At 44.1% G+C, this 22,676-nt stretch overlaps 1 protein-coding gene across 3 annotated transcripts in view; it reads left to right on the top strand.

Moving 5' to 3' along the window:
- The window catches only part of GALNT16 (polypeptide N-acetylgalactosaminyltransferase 16), a 75,947-nt gene that overhangs the window by 41,229 nt on the left and 12,042 nt on the right, over positions 1-22,676 (top strand). For all 3 annotated transcript variants that reach the window (XM_027879718.1, XM_027879719.1, XM_027879720.1), the window contains exons 4-12: positions 4,299-4,366; positions 6,851-6,916; positions 7,952-8,073; positions 9,989-10,076; positions 11,024-11,108; positions 13,515-13,618; positions 17,740-17,866; positions 18,770-18,862; positions 21,949-22,032. In XM_027879718.1, the coding sequence (XP_027735519.1) occupies positions 4,299-4,366; positions 6,851-6,916; positions 7,952-8,073; positions 9,989-10,076; positions 11,024-11,108; positions 13,515-13,618; positions 17,740-17,866; positions 18,770-18,862; positions 21,949-22,032 (837 nt within the window). The remainder of the gene's footprint in view (positions 1-4,298; positions 4,367-6,850; positions 6,917-7,951; positions 8,074-9,988; positions 10,077-11,023; positions 11,109-13,514; positions 13,619-17,739; positions 17,867-18,769; positions 18,863-21,948; positions 22,033-22,676) is intronic.

Below are 22,676 nucleotides of genomic sequence, written 5' to 3'. Positions count from 1 at the left end.
AGGGCCTCTTCTGTAACTGGAGAGTACTGTCTTTCAGCAAGTCATCTGAATGTGCCAGGCTGAATTACTGCTGTGAATGTAATTTTTGCTCAATTCACATACACAGTCAGTGCACCAATACTATGTAATTACATTGCATCCCTTGCACTTTGGGATAAGTCAAGTATCAGAGGAACAGGACTGTTCTGTTCTGTTGGGTTTATGACCTGGCTGTGAGTCTGCAAAGGACTGCAGTGATATTAAGTGACAGGAAGCATAAAATTGCACTGCCTGCTTACCTGCTGACTAGTCAGACTTGCAGCTTGTCATTATTTCTGTATCTGTAAGAACTTTCTTAAGCTAGTACGGCATGATTATTTAGAGAATTAAAATGAACCATTTTAAATGCATCTGGTGAAAGTTAAATATGATTCCATTGTTATTATGGGCCTTTTCTCAAGTTCTGTTATCATAATTACACTGTGGGGATGCTATAAAAGAAGTGGGGGTGAAAGAGGACAACTGATAGGCATGAGCAGCACCAAACCCAAATTTTTCTATGTCTGAAAACATTTTAAGAGGCCTAATCTTTTGAGGTGAGTAGAATATGTATTACCAGTTGAAGTTTTCATACTTGAGATCTTTGCTAACCTGGATGTTGAGTGCCTGAATCTGGGCTCTCAAAAATCAGCCATAAAACTTTGGGAAATTCTAGGAAGAAATATATGAAAAGGATCCTGGGATTGAACTTAAATTGGGATTAAAGTTAAATTGGGATGAACTTAAATTGGGATTAAACTGGGATTGTTCTTAAATTATAACTAGAGGGAGCCTAAATGCGCTCCCAAGCCAGATACTGGCTTACTGTGTTACTCTGACAGCTCTGCAGGTTAACTCAACAAAGTGGCAATGCTGGTACCATAATGTCTTGGGAAGTGACCCAGGGATGAGACTCCTGCATTACAGTTTATTTCAGGATGATTTAAACATGGCAGCTGTAGAGGCCAGATCCTGATCTGCAGACCCTTCTTGCTAACCCCACCTGCATGTACACGCACATGGACCCACACAAACACTTCTGGCAGCTCAGCAGTTGCCAAGCTCTCCTTGCTGGCTCTGCTGCTGGATGGAAGTAATGGGAATGATGTGCTGTTGTTGCCCCTTGAGATGGGAGAAATGTTTGTGTATGAGGGAGAGGGGGAAATAAAGGAGTGACTGAGAGGAGGAATAGCTTATTCCTTCCAGCATGCTGTTGCTTGTCCCTCCTGGTCTTTAGAGACAGCATGGTCTGCATGCCTGTCTTCTGCTGTGGGCTCCAGCCATTCTCCTCCTCTGCTCTAGGTGAAGGCAACAGTCAACTGGACCTGCTGCCCAATGTGCAAGCTGCTAAAGGGGCCAGGCCAGCACACTAATAAGCCATTCTGCCCCAAATCTGACTAGTCCCATGCAGGGAGTCCTTCAGACAAATTTTGTTTATTTGTTTTCAGTGTAGACTGAGACAACTGGCTAAAATTATCCAGAAAGAGACTAAGAAGGGGAATAGGAAAAAAAAATGGGAAATGGGCTATCAGACAGAACCTGTGAACATGCCAGTTCAAATGGCTTGTTGGTGGCATCCTCAGTCCCGCAGGAGATTTGTATCAGTCAAGAGCTTTCCTGCTTGATCTCTCTTCCTAGATAGGACATAGTTTCACTTTCAAACCAGTTACTTGCTTGGTATCCTGTTCTCTTTCTCACTTTCTGTGATTGATGTCTATGTGTGATTAGTCATTAAGCAATACCATCACTTCGGCTGCAGTGACCATTCCCACAGAAGGGATAGTCAACTGCTTTGTTATCTGGTCCCTTTCTTTCCTTTTCTAATTTCAGTCACTGTTGCAGGGACTGTTTGGTTTTGGTGCAAGTGCAAAGGTGAATGGTCAGGCCCTAAGTCAATGGACTCGAACAGCTGTCAGTGGTTCAGTGCCTATGCAGGGAGCCTGTAAAAATTCTGATTAAAAGGATGCTATTGCAATGCTAGAGCACTTGGTGTAACATCTCATTACAATGACAATTGAGATGATGGCAAAAGAGGAGATTATTTTAGAGCAAAGGGAAAAAAGATCCTCTTCTGCTAAAATCTGGAATAAACAGGATTATCTGTGAGCTGGTGGGGGATGGACAGATCAGCAGAGGAGAGAAAGTCATTGGCAATGCTGATGTGATGTCGTGTCATGCAAGAGGGTAAGGACACTGATTCAGAAAGAAGAAGGAAGCTGTGAGAAAAGACAAAGTAAGAAGGGAATCCATGAGAGGAAGGGAGAACAGTTGGTGTTTCTGCTGTAAAATGCAATTGTCATTTGAATTTTGGAATCCTAATAATGTATTTTTGTGCCTAGAACTAACTGATTGTCATGCCAGTCTCTGTACCTCACTGAAGAGGAATACTAGGATTACTGTGTTCCTTGCTAAAAAGACAGGCAAAACAAGTGCAAAGAAGATTAAGTACCTTTCCCAAGGATCCACAGCAAATTATTGTGGAGCTGAGAGAAGAACTGGACATTGTAGAATGAGCTGTGAACTCCCCAAGGAGTGTATTCTCTCTACTGGGGAATCAGTGGACAGGCAAGGAAGAGAGAACAAAATGTGTGGGGTTTTTTCCCCAGATGTGTTGAGTTGAAAGACCTGAAACTTGTGAAGAAAATGTGAGTGTTGCCAGTAATGAGGCTAGTGGGAGAATGTGTAGAATACTGTTTTGCAGCCATTATACTGCAGGATGCAGTCTATCTGTATTGTTTTGCATTGGGTTTGCACAAACAAGAATTTCAGTGCAGGGCAACCTTGTCTATAAAATATGCAGATGATGGTTGTGCTGGGAGAATCTGCACTTAAAATGGCAGAGGAACATCCCCTCCACCTCCCACCCCACCATATGAGAGGATCCAGAGAGGTATGTGCCAAGTGAAGCAAATGAGATTCAGCTTTGAAAAATGCAAGCTCGGTCATCTAGGGACATGTAAGCTCAAAATACAAATACTATCAGAGGCATATAAAGCAGCATAAATCTGAAATAGAGTGGGATGTGATACTGAGCAGCAGAACAGTCAGAATTTTGCTGTGATACAGCAGAAGACTCACAAACTGGAAAACTTTGGCTCTGTATACAAAGGCATCAGTGATGTTACTTAGCAGTATGATAATTTATTTCTCTACTGCGTCGTACCTGAGAGTATGGGATTAGTTTTGCTGTCTGTTTCCTCTATAAAACAAAAAAGCCCACAAAAGAGAAAAAAACCCAGCAATCTTTCTGCAGAATTGCTCAAAATAGAAGAGCAGGTGTCACTTGAGACAGGTTGCTAGAACTAGGAGAATAGTATTTACCTTTGTTCTTGATACTAAAATTTGCATAACTGTCCTCTACATTGAGGTGCCTAAGCATTACTGAGCAATCTTGTTGAAGTTAATGAGGACCTGCCTGCTCATACAGGCATTGGAGGAGGCTTGAAGGGGGAATATGCAGAGTGATGGTAGTAAAGCCAGGGGAGAGAGTTTAAGTTCACAGAAAATGAGTTCAAGCATTTTAAAGAAATGAGAGCAATTAAGAGGTCAGAACCAAACTGCTCGGACTTCAGGGTACCAGAGTTCTTTGACCTCTGAGGAGGGCAGAAGCTTTTATCTCACTTTGTGTGTGATAGCTCCTGTATCCTGCAGATGCAAACTCACTGCAGTCTTGAGGGTATTTCACGGTGCGGTGCAACCACCCTAGGAAAGAGGGTGCTTTCAGCAAGTGTGGAACTGGTTTGAAAGAAGTAAGAAGCAAAAGTGGAAAATAAAATCCAAATCCAGAATATTGCCAAGGCAATATTGACAATATTCCCTTCCAATAAATGGAATTGGTGAGAAAGCTTGAGCAGGGCTCATCTGCGGCATTGAGACAGAGCTCCTTGCGGGGGAAAGTGGCTGCTCTTTTCACTCTCCAGCAATGGTGGACTTTGCCCAGAGCCTGGCAGATGGGAATGGCCATCAGGCTCTCCATTTCTCCTCTCTGTTAGGAGTCAGAGAGCATGCAGCATCATCCTTTGCTAGCTGGCAAGTCCTCGGTCAGCTTCCTGGCTGTGGGTCCTTGTAAGGTCCCACTGAGATGCCACAGCTCTCTGGGATACTCCTGCTTGGAGTTTGGTTCCTGTCAATGAATCCTTCTACAAGGGCAAGGTCACTACTTCCACTTTACTGGAGTTTGGTATTCCTGCTGTAATGCATAGCATATTTCTATCAGTCTTAACATTGTTGTTATGATGGCAGCTCACAAAGTGTGTTTTTTATCCCCTGGGTTCCTGCAGTGTTCTGAACCGCACCCCTCCCAATCTCATCCAGGAGATCATTTTGGTAGATGACTTCAGCTCAGATCGTAAGTATGAATTTGCACTGATTTTTTTCTCTTCTGTTTTCCTGCCTTTTGTTTTCATATTTGTACTGAAAATCAAGATCAAGCAAGCTTTTTCCCTTCTGTTCCGCAGGAGGTTTCTGTCCTCCCTGAGCTCGTCCCCCTCCTTCACAGATCTCCTCTTGTCTGTATGCAAGAAAAAAAGAAAAGAAAGGAAATTTTTCTGTGTTTAATGTCCACGCATTGCAAAGACCAGAGCTTCTTCCTGTCTTTTTTCTTTACATTGGGTCTTCCTTTTTTGTCAGCTTGGCAGTTGGGCCTAGGTTGCCAGAGATCTCTGTCTAGTTTCATTATGCGCCATTTGGTGAGCTGATTAGCACAGATATACGTGCAGCAATGCTGTACATGTGCAGAGTGGGTAATTACAGATCAAGAGAGAACAAGAGGATGCAGTAGAGCCTACAGAAAATTGCTGCCTGGGCTCCTGCAGGCAGACCAGGACACGACTGTCTGCCTGCCTTCATGTGTCTAGGATCCCAGGTGTCCCTGTGGGAAGCTGTGGAAAGGTTATTGCTTTGGGCAGCACCATACCTTCTTCTGCAGCTTGGCACAGGGATGGAGTGTCTACTGCATGAGTTCCATCAGATCTGCAGACTGGAGGCTGTGGACTCTTTCCATCTGTACAGTTGCTCTTGCTCCTGGCTGTGTAGTAGTGGTGAGGTGGTGGGGATAGAAGCCTTCTTGCTTCTCCCGTGATGTGTACTAGATTCAAGGACAATCTAGTTATGTACCATTTATAATAATTGATAATTACTCCTTCAGAACACTTTACAGATAGCTGCGAATGTTCACCTTGGCCTGCTGAGGTAAGGAAGCAATGCTCTTTTGATTTTGCAGCTAAATATTTACATAGCTTTGGCAAAAAAAAAAAAAAAAATTAAAGGTGGATGCTGAGATGAGGGATTTAAATTTCTGAGGGCCTTACGTTATGATTCGAATAAGTACTGAGCTGTGCCCAGCTGTAGAAGCTCAGTGTTTCTGAGCACTTCCAACAAACAATCCTAAGTGTTCCTACACTCAGCACCTAAAAATTCAGTTCTCGATGGACTAAGTGTTCCAGATCAAAACTGATATATTTCTGTTACCTGTTCTGCACAGGGCTTATCCAAAAAATTGCATTTAGGCTCCTAGCTAAATAGAAAGATTTTTAAGAAAGCTTCATCCTATGACAGCTCTCATTTTTTCTCTTGCAACTGGATATTTATGGATATAGCCACTCCCCTGAGACACCTCCATGGAGGTACTTTAGCGCGTGTTTGAAGTCTGATGATTTGCTTTAATACCCACCTCAGTTTCTCCAAAGATATTGAGAGTCTGTCTTCTCTTGCAAGTAGCTACAGGCAGAATGATGTGCTCCGCTCCTGCAGAGTGAACAAGTTAGTAAAGATTCTCATACCTGAAGTTGTGACTTGACCAAGATGAGATCATTGCCTTCCCTTGTAGCAGAGGTCCAGCAAAATCGTGATACTCTGTAATTCAGAGCATCTGCCACTTCCTTGGACAGTGCAGCAGCTGCCAAAGTGCCCACGTAAGAGCAGTATTTCAGATTGCAATATTTCAGTATTCAAATCCTTGTACAGGAGCATGCTAAGAGATGCACTTTGACTAAGGGCCTTGCATTCTCTCCAGAGTGCTCAGTCTGTAGGAGGATGACAGCAGGAAAGGGGGGCATGAGACATGAAAAGGCACGTGGAATAAATGTGGAAACTGGGGTGAACTTGGAGCAAGAAAAAAGAGCAAGTTAGAAATTGTTATGACCTCTGCTAGGGCAGGAATAGAGAGCGGATGGCAGAGAACTAACGACTCAGTGCTTATTGGTACAGCTGGGCTGGAGCAGGTAACTGTTCCTCTCTGTCATCTTCCCTGGCCAGTGTAAATGAGAGATGCCAGGAGCTTCTGGCAAGCTGCCAGCAGAGCCCTCGATCAGGCATCCATGTGTTAATGTAATAGTGTCTCCAAGGAAGTGGGTCACATCCCTATGGTCTTTATTAAACAAAATCAAGCAGAAAGTGCCCTGAGAACAAATGGCAGGAAATTCCCAGATGAGCCACTGAAGGCAAAGAGAGAGGATAAGATCATTTTATATGACAGAACTCTCTTATCCTTGTCATTCTGGTCGTTTACATCCCTGGCTCCCTCTGTTCTCTCCATTTCATCGGTGCCCAGTGCCACATTGCCAGCACATGCCCCATTGTTCTTGGAGGCCTGGCTGCTCACAGGATTGGAGAACATAGACTCAGCTGTCTGAGGAGAACAGCAAGCAGGCAGTGCTCTTCTGTGCACTCTTTAGACAAGAGGATTAAGGCCATCAGGCTGATTAATGTGATGCTAAGTGAAAGTAGAATTTCCCCTCCCATGGAGAAGCAGGAGAATAGTTAATTGAGGCTCTCTGTTGAATCCAAATAATTCACGCATGTGTGCCAAATGTGTTTTTTTGCCTTTCCTAAGCTGAGGACTGCCAACTCCTTACCAAGATCCCAAAGGTCAAGTGTCTACGAAACATGCGTCGAGAAGGTGAGTGTGGAAAGCTTTGTGCACACAAAGATTTTGCATATTTTTCCACATGACACTCTTTGCTGTCAGCTGCTTACACGTTGCTTCTTATAGTTGCAGTTTGTTTTGGTATTCTAGTTTGGAGGCTCTGTGGAGGGAGAACATGGCTTGGCTTATCAACTCTCAGGCTTCAGAGCTCTCATTTCGCACTTTAAGTAATGAGAAGTGGTGTCCAGAGGCCCTGGCTAGAACAAAGACCACATTTTAAGATCTGTAGGAATAAAGATGTAGGTGTAAGTCCTGTCCTTTTAAACTCAGAGTTCAAGATAACAAACCATATAGGAGTGTGGGAGAAGGAAAAACAATCATATTTCTATCATAAGGAGGTTCTGTTAAGGAAAGCTTTTTCTCATATGTCTCTTACATGCATAAATGCTAACTCTGACTTTCCCAGCTGCCCTTTAGTTAGACTTGCATGTGCTGGTTTATTTCTAAAGCTGTCAGTGAACAGCAGGCCTGGAGTGAGGATCTAGAAGGAGAGACAGGAACAACTGTTTAGTTCACAAAGAGCATCTCATATTGGGATGGTCTCTAAGGAAGTAAGGAGACATCTGAGCGCCAGGCTGATGTTTCTGACTGCAGGGCAGAATAAAGGACAAATGGGAATAAAGCAGATAAGCAGTAAGAAAGGAAAAAAGAGAGAGTAGAATTTTGTCATGGGGAATTGGTAAGAGAGGCGGCAGGGTGCTCAGTGGGAGAGACAGCAAGCAGGCAACAGCAAGGTATCTGTAGGGGAAAGAGAAGGAGCTAGATGAAAGTTCTGTGTCGTGGAGAGAAGCGATAGGAGAAGTCATTCTTTGTGTTCTGTGGGAGCTCAGCTGACTGTCCCCAGGGGATGCCCTGCTAAAGCTGCTCTCTGTTCCTGATGAAGATGTGATATAGGAGATTCACCTGCTTTTCCCTTGTAATGGCTACACAAAATATTTATTCTGAAGGAGGCTCAACCGTTTCCCTTCCTAACCTTCCTGCTCCTCTGTTGTCCTTTCCTCACTGTAGGGCTGATTCGCTCTCGGGTGCGAGGAGCTGAAGTGGCTACTGCTGACATTCTTACGTTCCTGGACAGTCACTGTGAAGTCAACAGTGAGTGGCTGCAGCCAATGCTTCAGAGAGTGAAAGAGGTGAGAACCATGTCCCCCTCTGGGATGGATGGAGCTGGTCTGACTTGTGCTGATGGATCCTCTGCCCTCTCATGCCATCAGCAGTGCTGGTGAGGACAAAGCCTGCCAAGGCAGGCAGGCTGTTACAGAGGAAAGTATAGCCTGAGCTACAAGGCAAGAGATCCCTGATGGGCTTCTGCATTCTGCCAGTGTGACAAGGCAGGAGTTGCAGAGCGATGGGATGCAATGGTGAACTCCGGAACTATCAACTTTTATCTCATGTCTCCTGCAGCCATCGTGCTTCCTAGTCCTGTTCGCCTGTACATAGGACAGCCACTTTGGCGGTATACACTGTGCAACTTTTCCATGGTTTCCATCTCTCTTCTTGCTGCTTATCAACACTCCCTCATATCATAGGGACCCTCCCCTCTGCCTTGTCACTACCACAATTTTCCTTTTATTAATGTTCCTGCTGAGCTGCCAACATACACCACCTGCATGCAGGCGGCTTCCTAGCACAGAGGAGCTGCCTGTGAGTGTAGGGATGTCCCTTTGATGGTTCACTTGGCAAAGGATTGATGTGAGGCTGGAAGAGTGAAAATGAGGCGGAAATATTAGCAGCTGTCACCCTTACTGCACTGTAGAGCTGGAGGGGGAGACATACAGCTCTGCTGTAAGAGAAGGCAGAGGAGAGGTGATGGGAGAAGTCAAGCCATGCTTGCAAATGGCTGTAATTGATGCCCTCTGAAAGGAGGATACCATGGAGTAAATGGGCCCCAGGAGAAGGGGTGGAGGCTTTAACGATGCTTTGTGTCCATGTCTGATTGGCTTAGTATGAAGGAGCACAAGAAGGTGAAACTTCAGGATTGATAACTTAAAAGCTTCTGCTTTTTATTCCTGTTCAATAAATTCACTGTCTCTGAATCCAGTACATGTTTACTTTACTGTTGGTCTTTAAGTTAAGCTGCAGCAGCAGCAGCATAGCAGTCCCGAAGCAGAAAGAACCTCACTAGTTTGTTCAGGGAGGATCTAAATTGCAAAAGCTTGGGTGCTGACTCCAATATACTAATTTTTTAGTGAGCAGATTTCAAGTCAGTGTATTTCTGACGTACTTTCTACATTTCTGATATGCACCCTACTTCAGATTTCAGTCTTTCCCTACTCAGTCCTGGCTACATCAGGAGGAACTATTGCAAGGCACTGAATGAAGGTTTGATAGGAAAGGCATGGATGTTGGCAACTGTTCGATAACAAGGTGCTGTTTGTGGCATTTACAACTCTGTTTCATCTTGTATGTCAGCTCTCACAAGACTGTCTTTAATACCCTGTGCTATGATGTTGAAAAACTATTCAGCTTCTACTTACTAAAAGGATTGCAAAGGAAAACTTTAAATATTTATACCCTTCAATGGTGATAAAGTACTCACAATATCTTAGTATTGTAATTTATACAATGTATTATATGTATTATAATGTTTGCAATATGATTTTTAAGTGTAGGGTCTTGATTCATAGTATTTCTTATGAAAATACTTTATTAGGGGATTGATAATTTCTAGGCTGATGATAATGAGTTAATTCAAGGATAGTTAAACAGAAAGTATGCTGTCAGTAGATATGAAAGGAAGCACGCAAATTTTGGGACTGTGATTCATGCCCTGTGACTTGGGCAGGAAATAAAGACCTGGGTGTTGGGGTCTGACTCCATTCCCCACATCCATGGAGTGCAACTGGCTAGTATCCACCATCTCCACGTTTGGATGTAGTGGCCATGGTTCCCTTGTGCAGCTACCAGAACCGTACTGGAGAAACCAGGCAAAGATTTACATTTGCAGCTTTGTTTGGCACATTTTGTGTTTTCAGATCTCTGGCAGCTTTGCCAGACATTCAAGAAAAGCCTGATTGCTTTTTTTTCCCCTTGCTCTCTCTCCCTCAGGATTATACACGAGTGGTGAGTCCAATCATTGATGTTATCAGCCTGGATAATTTTGCCTACCTGGCAGCATCAGCAGATTTGAGGGGAGGTGGGTATAATGAATGGCTTGTGTAAGTAAGGCCTGAAGGATGGTGCATGAAAAATAAGTTATGTTACCTTCAGCTTTCCAAGAAAACAGAGTGATGATCTTTCCCAATGGGTTCTCTGTCATTTTTTCTCTGCAACTTACAAAGTTTTTTGCAGAGTTAGAACAAAATTCAGCTAGTGTTTTCGTCTTGAGCTTGCATCACTGTCATAACATTTTGCAATTTCAGGACTTAGTTAATTGATTAAATGTCTCACGATGCCCTCCCTATGCTACATGTACACTGGAGTCTTGACAGGCACTTCCAGTTGCTGCTTTGATCTGCCAGGCTATCTTGTGGCATCCTCTTCAAAGCATTTTCACCTCTCCCCTGCAGCTGAACCCCCTGCAGCTGTTCCTGTGCCTAGTGCCCCAGTGCCTAGTGCCCTTCTGCCTATTCTGTGGCTGGGGTTCACTTCTATACTGCTTGCCAGCCAAGGGCTACCTGTTCTCTGGCTACCCTCAACAATGATATAAAGTTAGTGACTGTGCTGTGCTCAACTATCCACACAGGCCAAGTATAAGTAGCCTTGAAAGAGGTGATATTTACAATGATCTTCAAGCCTTTGTTCCCAGAATACATCACATCCCACTTCATTAAACCTCATAACTTTGGGACAGGGAAGTGTAAGACAGACTGGCCGAAATACAACTATGTTTCATACTGACAACACTCTCCTGAAGATGTGAAATTGAGGAGGGGTCTGTAATGCCAACGGGTGACAGTGCCAAGACAGAAGCTGGTGACATCTATATTAGGATAGACTATTGCCATTTTGGGTAAACTGTGAGGGTGGTCAGGGAAGGAACAAAGGGATAGCCTGTGATGTAAAGGTAGAGACTAGCACTGAAGCTAGTAGTATTGTTTTTACAATAACAAGACCGATTTGTTGTGTCTTTTTCCTTCTCAGGGTTTGACTGGAGTCTTCACTTCAAGTGGGAGCAGATTCCTATAGAGCAGAAAATGTCCAGAACAGACCCAACTCAGTCTATAAGGTAAATGTCTCTGATGGACAGGGTACAGTCCTCCAAGTGCCTTTACCAAGCCTTCACCTGTATGACAGGGAGGGCACAGAGACTGCCTTGATGAGGACAAAATGCCAGAGTTCACTTGATGACAAACTCTTCATGTTATTTTCTGAATGCATTGAGGTTTATACCCTAACTGTGAGAGTGTTACTCTCTGAATATTGTAAGAACAGGAATTATATACTATCATGCATGCCACCTCTACAAGCCGCTTCTTCTATATGTTTGTTCTTGTGGTCTCCCTCACTCAGCACACTGAACACCTCAGAAATCCCCTTGGGGTTTTTTAATTACCTCTGCCTTTCAGGTGAAAACTTAAGGAATGAAGAAGACAAACAGTCATCCAGCAGGTGTAAAGCAGATTGGAGAACTAAATCTTACTTAATAATGTGGGCACAGAATTACTCTTGCCTCCTAAATCTGCATGTTGATGGACAGGTGAGAGAGTTGTTGCCAGCCTCACTGCAGTGTACATGGCTCTGAAACATGCAGAATGTAACAAATTTTCATATGAAAAGTCACGGTGCTTGTCTGTTGTCGTGGTTTTGCCCCTCAGCCCAATCCCTGGGGCTGATGATGGTTTTGTCCAGGTGATTTCCGGACAAAAAGACCAATCAAAAGTCCAGAAACGCCTTTGCTAATTACATCTTCAAGAAAACGGAAGAGAAAGTTGTTGGCGCAGTTGGAATTAGAGTAGCAGCCATGTAGAGGAGAGGAGTACCAGGCCCGAACAGGGCCAGACTCCCTCCTCCCCCGGCTTGGGCCGGGGGGGGGAGCAGGTGCAGCACTGAAGTTCTCCCTTCTCTCTTATAAGAGAGTGAAGAAAAAAAGTTTAAAAGACGGACTGCTTGGACAGAAACCGCTGTGGAAGAATTCCAGCCGAAAGATAACGGAGCTTCCAAGGTCGGAGCTGGCAGCCGAAACTGCAGCAAGAAAAGTAAAGTGCGGAAGGGGAGAGGCTTGTTTCCCCCCTGCCTTTTACTCTCTCTCCTTAGCAAGGAAAAGACTGAAAAATAATCCTTGCTACTTGTAAAAGTGTGTTGGAGTAAGGAGACTCCCCATGCAGCAAATAAAGAAGTTTGTGGATGTACTAAAGAGAACCGAGACTTCATGAAAAGGACTGAAGTGAGACAGGGTCCTGGTGGAGATTTGTAACCCTGAAGGAAACCTGTGCTGGAGCAGTGACAACTCAGGTGAGATACTGAAATCCGTGCGTGTGTGGATCTATACTGCTGTTGAAGATTTTGTAACTCTGAGAAATCTTATGCTGGAGCAAGATGGCCCATGTGAGATGCTGGAATCCGTGTGTGTGTGGGATCCGTGCTAAACCCATGCCGAGAAGTCTATCAAGGACTGTTCTCCCATGGAGAGGGACCTCCATAGGGAAACAGGGGTGGACTCTTAAACCATTAGCCCCTGTAACCCTGTGGAAGAAGATCCATAGTAAGCAAGTGTTCCCTTGCAAGCCTATGGAAGAAAAACCCTTCAGGACCTGAATAATCTCCAGCCTTCAGTCTTAGCCCAGGAGGGGGGGGGGTAAGCCCAGCCCTGGAAGCCAACACAGAATAAGAAGAAGAGAGAAGAAGTTCCAACTGCAATGAAAGTGTGCTGCTACTGAAAATCTGCTACTAGAAGGAAAGAACTGGAACTCCAAAGATACAGAATGAGACTACTTCTTCTCCTTGGACTGGTATAAAAAGGAAGAAGTATTTTTGTATATATATATATAGCACTTCAACTTGGGTAGAAATTGTTATAGATATAATTCTTTAGTTTTTAATTTATTAGTAGTTGTTATTTTACTAGTAATAAATGTTTATACTGTTCCCCCAAGTCCTGTCTCTCTTTTGTCTGCAAATACCTTCTCTCAACTAGTAGTAATTATGTGGGGAGTGGAAAGCAAAATTGACCCAAAGCAAAACCACGACATCTGTATAGGCAGAAAGCTCCCCATTTGTAATCTAAAAACATTGTTTAACTCCTCTGTGTAATTTGTGAGCCTCTGTTTTGCACTCCAGAGGCAACCAGCTTGGTAACAGCAGAGCAATACATGCAACAGCCTGTCACACTGTGTCTAATTGGTGAACAGAGTCATCAGACAGTACCCCTGTCATTCCTTCATACTGTGAATATAAATGCAGAAGACACAGCATTACTCTTGTAGTGCTTGCAGGACCATCTAACAAAGGCAAGAGAATGATCTAGTGAGGGGGATATCAGAAACCTGCTGCAGGTTCACTTCTCAACTCTACTGTTTTTCTCTTTTAAATGAGATACAATTTGTCAGGCTGTCAGTTGTCTGCCCTCTTGAATTAAGCTTGTGGTACTACATATACGTGTGATTATTTTGTGGGCTTCTGTTTTCTCTTCCAGAACCCCTGTTATAGCAGGCGGCATCTTTGTGATTGACAAGTCCTGGTTTAACCACCTGGGAAAATATGATACTCAAATGGACATCTGGGGAGGAGAAAATTTTGGTAAGTGTAGGGAAGTGTCATTCAAGGGATGGACACACTAATGCAGAACCTCTTCCCAGTCTTCATCACTTACCAGAATTCCTTTTCTGAAAGATCTGATCTGCATGTCAATGTAAGGTTAGGGACATGGCCAGGTAATCCTTATGGTGGTTGGAGCCATTACCGCTGTCAGCATAAAGTAAGTGGAGATGTTCTGCAGTCAGGGCTACACTCTCTTACAGGCATATATGCTATTGTACAGGTGCTTCCACAGTACAAGAAAGAAGGAGGAACCTCCTGAAATTTAAATGGTTGTTTCTTTTTGGAGAATATTCCTCCAGTTCTTCACATGAAAGTGTGTGTTGCTCCAACTCTGGAATGGACAGCCACTCCTACAGTCTCTTATACCTGCTCCTCTGTTGCAGATAAGTCTGAGTCGGTCTCCCAGCTTGACAGGTCAGAAAGATATTTTTCCTATTAAAACAAGTGTCTTTGTAAGTGAAGTTTGATTACAAATAGTTTCAGAATGCAAACATTTAGAAGCAGACTAGGGCATCGCAGACATGTAAGGAATTCAGAGGCCCAGTGTAGTCTGTCCACTCAAGTGCTGTTATAGGGCATGGTGCTTAAACCCATCTCCTTGCACTTAATGGTGGCACAAATATTCCAGGCATCTCTCTTTGACCTCTGTGAAGGGGTGCTGCAGTGTCACCAGGTGTTAGTGACAAAAGCAAGAAGATGCAAAGAGAGGTTCAAGGAGACCTCAAGTATTTGGGGAATTCATTTAGAAATGGTGCAGGTGGAGCTGAAGAGATAAAAGCCTTATGCTGTCTTGCACTAACTTAAGTAGATTTTTCTGTAGCTAACACTGCTAAAGAAAATACTATTTCTACAGCTTGCATAAATGTCACAGGTTTTTAAGTAAAACCCTTAAAAGAGGAATTTTCTAGCACCTGGAGAACCAATTAGGAAGAACAAACAAGTCAGGAAGAGGAAACTTTTGTTGCTCTGAACACAGCTGGGAGAACTGCTTGTTTCTGAAATGCTTTCTGAAACCAGGAAATAAAATTTTGGGCTGATAGTGGAATATCAAAGTACCACTTTTAAAAACAAAATATCTAATTATGAGTGCTTGTGTCCTCTTTTTTTCCAGGTCTTGCTTCAGTTTTATGATATTCATTATATTAAAAAGAGATATTAAATGGGGCTGACATTGGGATCTCAGCAGTGCTAGTAACATCAGCTAAGCACTGTGTCAGGAAGCCTTTAGCCAGGCATGAAGATCCCCTCTCCTTTGTCCCTTTGTCCTCTGCTCAGCCAGCCTCAACTCCTTGCTGTCACTAGTCCTGCTCCAGCTGCAGAGCCAGCTACTTGGACATTCTTCCAGTCTTTGAGCTGCAACTCTGTAAAAAATGTAAGCCCCAAGGATGGAGAAAGAACATTTCTTTAGGTTTTTTCTTGTCTGCTTCTGCCCTCCTGGGAGCCCAGTGTTGTTGTTTGGTCTATATGTTAGTAGCATGATGATAAGCAGAGTTCTCTGCCATAAGTAGCAGTAAATTATCTGCACACCCACAGCCATTCTTGCAGATAGATCTGTTCAAAACCTCCACAGAATTGCTTCATTCTCCTTGAAAGTGCTCTTGTAAAGCCTGGCAGTGGCTGGGCCAGGCTGTGTGAGACTCAGCAAGATGTACATGGCTTGCTAGCTTTGTCCTATTACATGGTTTTCCTGTAAATTCTGTCTTCCTTCACTTGTCTCTTATCCTGTGTTGAACCTGTTGCTGTTGAATGCCGAGGGATAGAAACCAACTGGTGTTTGACAACAAGAAATATTAATTTTCCCTGAATAATTCAGAATGGTTAATTTAGCCTCTAGAAAAAAATATTTACCATACTTAATTGAAAAATGGGGTTTCTGATTAAGGAAAAATATTGATAATGTTCTGAAACACTATTTTACTTAAAATTACAGTTTTGAGTGGAAAGAAACTGTTTAGGTTAGGTCATCGTTTTAGATGAAGTGGTAGAGGGGTTCTGACTAATTTGGGTGGGTGGTGGGGCCATTCTCTGTCCACAAAGGCCGTTTTTAATAAACTTCTTTGAAACCTTTTTTGTATGAGGAAACAGGATAAAAGAATGTACGGGAAGGGCACAGAGCTGGATGAGCTCTACACACGCAGCAGGTACACAGAAATGATCAGGTAGCAATTACCAGCTGCTTAAATATCCTTCCAGCTGGATGTGAACGGGTAAATCACCTTTTTTCACTGTGATAGGGAAAAGCCACAGTGATTATGTAATTTAAAACATATATAGACTAGGTCACATCATGAAAAATATGCAGCAAAAAGTTCTTCTATGTTTTTCATCAGAGGATGGATGAAAGTTTTTAATAAGCTATGTTTGGTCTCCATTTTCTCTGATGTGTCCAAAATCTGCGTTCTTTTGCCTCTTCTTTAAAAAATTCTGTCATTTACAAACCTGGACATGCAGTCTGTCTGTTTGTCTAAGATGGCATGAGAAATCCTCTCTTGGGAAAGGGACAAGACTTTGTTACACATGCTAGACTTAGAGTTATATTTTTGTTGTAGGCCAGAGTGAGTCAGAACCTCATTCCAGAGAGCAAATGCCAGCTGGACTCATCATCAGACAGAAACTTATGTCTTGGGCTTTTTTTCCCTTTGTTTTAAAGCCCTTCCTCTCTTCAAATCTGGAACTCCCTGCTGAAAAGAAACTGAAAATAATAAACTCTGGAAAAGAGACAGGGAGAGGCAAGAGATAGTAAGAAATGCCACAAAGTACAGTATAATGAAATGTGGTTCTTTACTTAGAAGCTAGATGAAATACACCACCTTCCCCCACCTTGCAACTTACTGTTTAACAACCCCTCTCAGTGTGCAGAGAGGAAAGCAATGGAGAAAGATGAGGGTTGGGAAGATGTTAGTGTGCATATGTGCTTTCAAACATACATAATTTCTTTTTAATTTCTAAACATCAGAGCCACATACTTCAGGCATTACTGGAGGGAGATCCCAACTGCATAAAATTTTTGAAGTAATTAGTCTATACAGTCTGAAGCCTTTTTGGTAGGGACTACCAAACTACCCAGCTAATTTTCATTTTCCTTCTTCCTTCTTCTCTTCTCACCACCACATGAAATGCGAGTGGAAAACCCCTCTGGTGTGGCAGTGATTAAACTTGCGAGGACAGACTCATAAGCTTGAGCAAGGTCACATATCTTCTGTGATGCAAATAAGTGCCTGTACATCAAAGCTCCGTGTTTTAATCCTTCAACAAAATGTTGAATTTAGCTTCAGGATAGGGTGGATTTCTTCAAGTAGCAGGATTCTCTCCATATTTTTATAGTCAAGCTGTTAGACTCATATCTGCTCTGAGCAGCTTCCCCAGCAGAGGCAACTGCTGACAAACTGCAACACAGTTATCCACTTAGTGTTTTGTTTGTGGGTGGTTTTTTTTTTTTTCCTTTATTTGTTTTGGGGTTTTGTGTGTGGTGTTGGTTGGTTGGTGTGGGGGGGGTTGGTTTGTTTGTTTGGTTTTTGGTTTTTTTTTTTGTTTTATTAAACTAGAAATAGACCCAACCAGAAGAAGAAGCCATTGTAGAATGGATAACGTAGAGGTATTAGGGAGAGGACTTTGCTCTAAACATTGAATCCCTATGCCCTCATCTTGTTCTCTTATTTGACTTCTAAACCCCCTTTCTTCTCACATTGTTTGCTTTACACAGAAAATTCTTCTTTTTTTAATTCCATCTATGTGCAGGGAGGAATGCTACAGAAGTCCAAAACAAGGTGGGTGTGGGAATGATCTTACTCTGTTGCCAAATGCCATCCTGAAGGCCTGACAGAAACCTCAAGGACCTGATCAAATGCAAAGGTGTCTCACTGAAATGCTCAAGGGACTAAAGAGGAGCAGGACTGGAGAAGGCTAGGAAGTCCCTGAGCCACAAGGGTTGTCTTCCTTTTAACAAAGGGAGAACAGTTTCTCCACTCTAACTGTGGCATCGCTTTTCCTGATTTTGCTGTTGCAGGCAATACATCTAGAGCAGAGGGGCAAGGAAGTTGCCCTTCTTGGAACTGCTGCTGATCTGCCTGCATCTGTATGACTCTTGGGGTCTCTTCCAGAGCTCTCTTTCCGAGTGTGGATGTGTGGTGGCAGCTTGGAGATCGTTCCCTGCAGTCGAGTGGGACACGTGTTCAGGAAGCGCCATCCCTATGACTTTCCTGAGGGCAATGCACTGACTTATATCAAGTAGGTGTTTAGTAGTTCCTGGTAGCAGCCAGATCACCTTCGTGTTGGGCATGTCTAAATAAGCCTGAATTCTTTGTTGTCTTTCTGCCTGGTAAGAGAGAACAGCTTGTGGCTGAGCATCTGTTCTCAAGGGAAGAATGAGTTGCTGTTTTCTGTGAACAAAATCTGTTCCCTTCTCTGTTGTTTGTATTAGTGCGTCTTGTTCCTCCTCCGTCTGCAGTGGAGGGGGGAGCAGTACCTCAGAGTGAGACTCTGGCTGTTCATGTATACTGCTCTATGACATGTGCCTGTGTATTGGCAGTCCTTAGTCATCTCTGTCTCTGAGCTGTATATGCTCTGAGATAAGCCCTGAGGACAACTTCTACTGCAGGACAGAAGTACTTGACAATGAGAGTGGTTAAGCATTGCTTCAGGGCTCCAGGAAGACGGTGAAATCTCCATCCTTGGAGATTTCAAAATTCAACCAGTCAAGATGCTGAACAACATGACCTAATATTAAGCTAGTCTGCTTTGGGCAGAATGTTAGGTGTTAGACAGAGATGCATTCCAAGCTGAATTATACCATGGTTGTACTCTACTCTGGGGAAAGGGATATTGTAAATGAGTGGGATGGTGACAGTCAGGCCAGGTGTCACTGCAGAGGGAGTACGTGTGGAAAGGTCATGGTTAAGTATGGCTATTAAAATTTTAACTTCCGAACTGAAGCGTTCTTGTAAGGCATCGTAGACTTAATACATTCAATCTCTATCCATCCATATTGCCCGCTGTGTTTCATGTTTGGGACCATCCCCCACTCCTTCCTGGCAGACAGGCCTTGGTTCTGCCCACCCAGTCAGTGCCTGCTCGCTGGGAGAGCAGGTTCTCCAACAGCACTTAGCAAAGCATGTCCTCATCCCCCTGTAGGAACACCAAGCGCACAGCAGAGGTGTGGATGGATGAATACAAGCAGTACTACTATGAGGCCCGGCCATCTGCTATTGGGAAGTCGTTTGGAAGGTAAGCTGCCCCCAGACTATGGTAGGAAGGCTCTGGTAAAATGCTTGGTAGCAAGAAATAATCTTTAGATCTTTTGGGGCTAAGTGTGAGAAACAGAGATGCTCTAAAAGGCTAGCTTGCCAGGGAGGTTGTAGCTTGAGTGTCTGGCTAATGAGGTTTGCTTCTAATTCCCTTTATTTTTTCCCCAGTAACTCTGCATAAATCATTTCTTAGCAGAAGGCCACAGGGATCTGTAATGAAATTAAAAGACCAGACATTTTAAGTGGATTGATCGGAACATTTTTTTTAACACAACATGCAGCTGTTCTGGAAATGCGAGATATGCAGTTACCAGAGCTTGATCTGAAGTTCCTGTGTGGATACAGAATCCCAGGGCAAGCACAGCTGGCTGGCACACGGGGCAGGTTGCACTTGGTACACTCCCCTCTTTCCTGATGAGTGAATGAGTAGTTTGCCTGGTTTGTAGGGCAGGAGAGAACATGGCCAATGGTGACACATGTCATTCAGAAACACAATCTGGTCAGAACTGTGCTCCTTACAGCACCTTTGCTAAAGCTGTCTTCAGGCCACATGGGATTCATTGTTACAGGCTTAACTGTTCTCTGTGACCCAGAAATCAGTGATGGATACCAAAACCTGGGATGAGGGGAGACCTTGCTCTTTGTGCTATCAAACCCCTGTGACTCCCAAATAAATGTAGTTCTGTAAATCTGTGGGTTGTATCTGCCTATGAAAAAATGGCTCTTGTATCAGTGTAAGGACTTGGCAAATGTGGTTGTGTCTCAGATATGTAGCTATGTGCACTGGGTAATGATGCATCTCCTTCTTATTTGATGACAAGCAGGTCACTTTTTTTTGCTGTATGTTGTGCTTTATTATCATGATGCATTATATATCTTGGTACAAGTAGCTTTGCCTGCCTAATTTATCTGTCCTTGAGCTGACTGCAGCAGCTGGGCTGGGGCCAAATAGCAAGTAACCCTGCTGCTTGTGAGGGATACCAGACTATTGCATTTTGTATGAGGATATATTGCTCCTGTGTTTTAGGGGCAAAACCTGCAACTCGTGTTCACATAGACTTCCTAGAGACTTTACTGGCAGCATTGGCTGAATAAGAGTTGGAGCAAAGCATAAGGCTTTGATTTCAGGCAATTTCTTGACTTGTAGTAACAATCCTGTGAACTTTAATCTAGAACCATTAAATCTAGATTTTAGAATGCAAATGCCTTTGACTCCATCACTGACAACTGGGCCTATAATGGACCCTCTTTCCCCATAGTTTTGGTAGATACACACTCTAAGTACATTTTCCTGAGGTGTGTGGCCTCTTGTCTATATACAATGGCCTCTGTGGGGTGAGGATGGCAAGGTACAAACGTCCAGTTGAAATTTGTTCCAACACACAAATGTAGCGTTACAGCTTGAAGACAAGAGCTCCTAGTTTCACTGCGCACACAATGACAGAATATGCTGAGTTAGAAGGGATCCACAAGGATCATTGAGTCCAACTCCTGGCCCTGCACAGGACCATCCCCAAGAGTCACACCATGTGCCTGAGAGCATTGTCCAAATACTTCTTGAATTCTGTCAGGCTTGGTGCTGTGACCACTTCGCTGGGGAGCCTGTTCCAATGCCCAACCACCCTCTGGGTGATGAACCTCTTTCTAAACTTCCCCTGACTCAACTTCAGGCCATTCCCTTGGGTCCTGTCACTGGTCACCACAGAGAAGAGATCAGTGCCTGCCCCTCCTCTTCCCCTCACAAGGAAGTTGTAGAGTGCAATGAGGCCTCCCCTCAGTGTCCTTCAGGCTGAACAGAGCAAGTGACCTCATCCACTCCCCATATGGATTCCCCTCAAGTCCCTTCATCATCTTCATTGCCCTCCTTTGGACACTCTCTAACAGCTTAATATCTTTCTTACATTGTGGTGCCCAAAACTGCACACAATATTCCAGGTGATGCCACCGCAGTGCAGAGCAGAGCGGGACAATCCCCTCCCTCGACCGGCTGGTGATGCTTTGCCTGATGCCCCCCTGGACGCAGTTGGCCCCCTGGCTGCCAGGGCACTGCTGACTCACATTTACCTTGCCATCGACCAGGGCCCCCAGCTCCCTTTCCACAGCACTGATTTCCAGCATTTCATTCCCCAGCCTGTACAAGCATCCAGGGTTGCCCCATCCCAGGTGCAGAATCTGGCACTTTCCTTCATTGAACTTCATATGGTTGGCGTTTGTCCAGTCCTCTAATTTGTTGAGATCTCTGCAGGGCCTCCCTGCCTTTGAGGGAGTCAATAGCTCCTCCGAGTTTTGTCATCTGCAAACTTGCACAGTATCCCTTCCAATCCTGTGACCAAGTCATTTATGAAGATGTTAAAGACCACAGGGCCTAAGATGGAGCCCTGCAGAACCCCACTTGAGAGTGACTGCTTGAGGGAAATCCTCTTCTTCAGCCAGCTAAAGCCAAGCAAATCAACAATGGGAGGACTGGTGCAGCAGACAGTTACTGAGATGTTGAGTTAGTCTCTCCTTATTACTATTCCCCTTTCCCCAAACAGCTTAAGAACAAAAAACTAAGTTCTCCAGGTCTGAAACCCAACCTGAGCCTAGAGCTGCTGCCATGAGCTAGAGACATTCTTTAGCACGCACAGATTAATCATACATGCGTACCTGACCACAAACACTTTCTAGGCCTTTTCTAGTCATTGTGCAGCTGGTCACTGTGCAGCTTTCATGATATGCCTCTACAGGGGCACCCAGAGGCAGAAGTGCTTTCCTGATCCTAGAGCAGTTTTACCGCAGTGTTTTATTTAACAAGATAGGACCTGGACCCTGCCATCACTCTGAGCCAAATGAAGTGCAAGAATAGCTTTCTGAGGGTGTTTATGTCTTCCATTTCTATTTCCTGCCACTTGCCTCTCTCCTTTTCACCTCAGGTCACTGCTAGTGCTCTGAACCCAGCAACAGCTTCATGGGAGAATGAGTAATGGCAAAAAGTCATATGATCTCCCTCAAACCTCCTGACCAATCTTCATTGTTCCCCTCCCTCCTGTTCACTGCCTTATCCTCAACAACTGCCTGTGTTTCCAGTGTTGCAGACCGAGTGGAGCAGCGACGCAAACTGAACTGTAAATCCTTCCAGTGGTATCTGGAGAATGTCTACCCCGAGCTCAAGTGAGTCAGTTCTTCACTTGTAGAAATCTCTGAAGGATTTGGGAGGTGGGTCACAATGAGAAGCTGAGCCTTGATGACAATGGACAATGGAAAGACTTATGCTTGGAAAAGGTTTTCCTCAGTTCTTCTTTTTGGTGAGAAACTACCTATTTTCCTGGCCTGTATCATCACAACTCTGCAAAAGGTTTGTTGCTCCTGCCTCTGGGAGCCTTCTGCTCTGCCCAACACGGCTGTCCCTTGGAGATGTGCAACAGTGGTGTTTTCAGAGGTGCAGGATGCAGACAAGTGCCAGAGCACTACATCCCCCCCAGTTATGACTTGATCTCTGCCCTTTGGATGCTCTGCCTGGAGGTAGCTGAGCCAAGCAGAGCTGGACAGCCTCAGTGCAGAGGTGTGGGTGGTTCAGAGAAAGCTCTGATGAATGCCTGTGGCTTCCCCTGCCCTAGGTCAGGACACAGCAGTGCTGTGTTCTTGCTCAGCTGGGAGGTAGCCTGGGTAAATCTCTGTTAGCACATGCTATCCAACACACCTTTACATCTCAGTCTGTGGCTAACATGAGTGGAGGCTAAAACATCCAGCTGTAATCTGGCTTTGACAGATCTTAGCTGGATCCCTACCAATGAGACAATGAGTATGTGTTGGCA

This window comes from Empidonax traillii, unplaced genomic scaffold (genome assembly GCF_003031625.1).
Source record: "Empidonax traillii isolate 1590-97213 ecotype Southwest subspecies unplaced genomic scaffold, ASM303162v1 scaffold56:size2478089, whole genome shotgun sequence".
NCBI classification, from domain to species: Eukaryota; Metazoa; Chordata; class Aves; order Passeriformes; family Tyrannidae; genus Empidonax; species Empidonax traillii.
The sequence above is the reverse complement of the archived record's forward strand: the minus strand, read 5'-3'. Positions and strand labels throughout refer to the sequence as shown.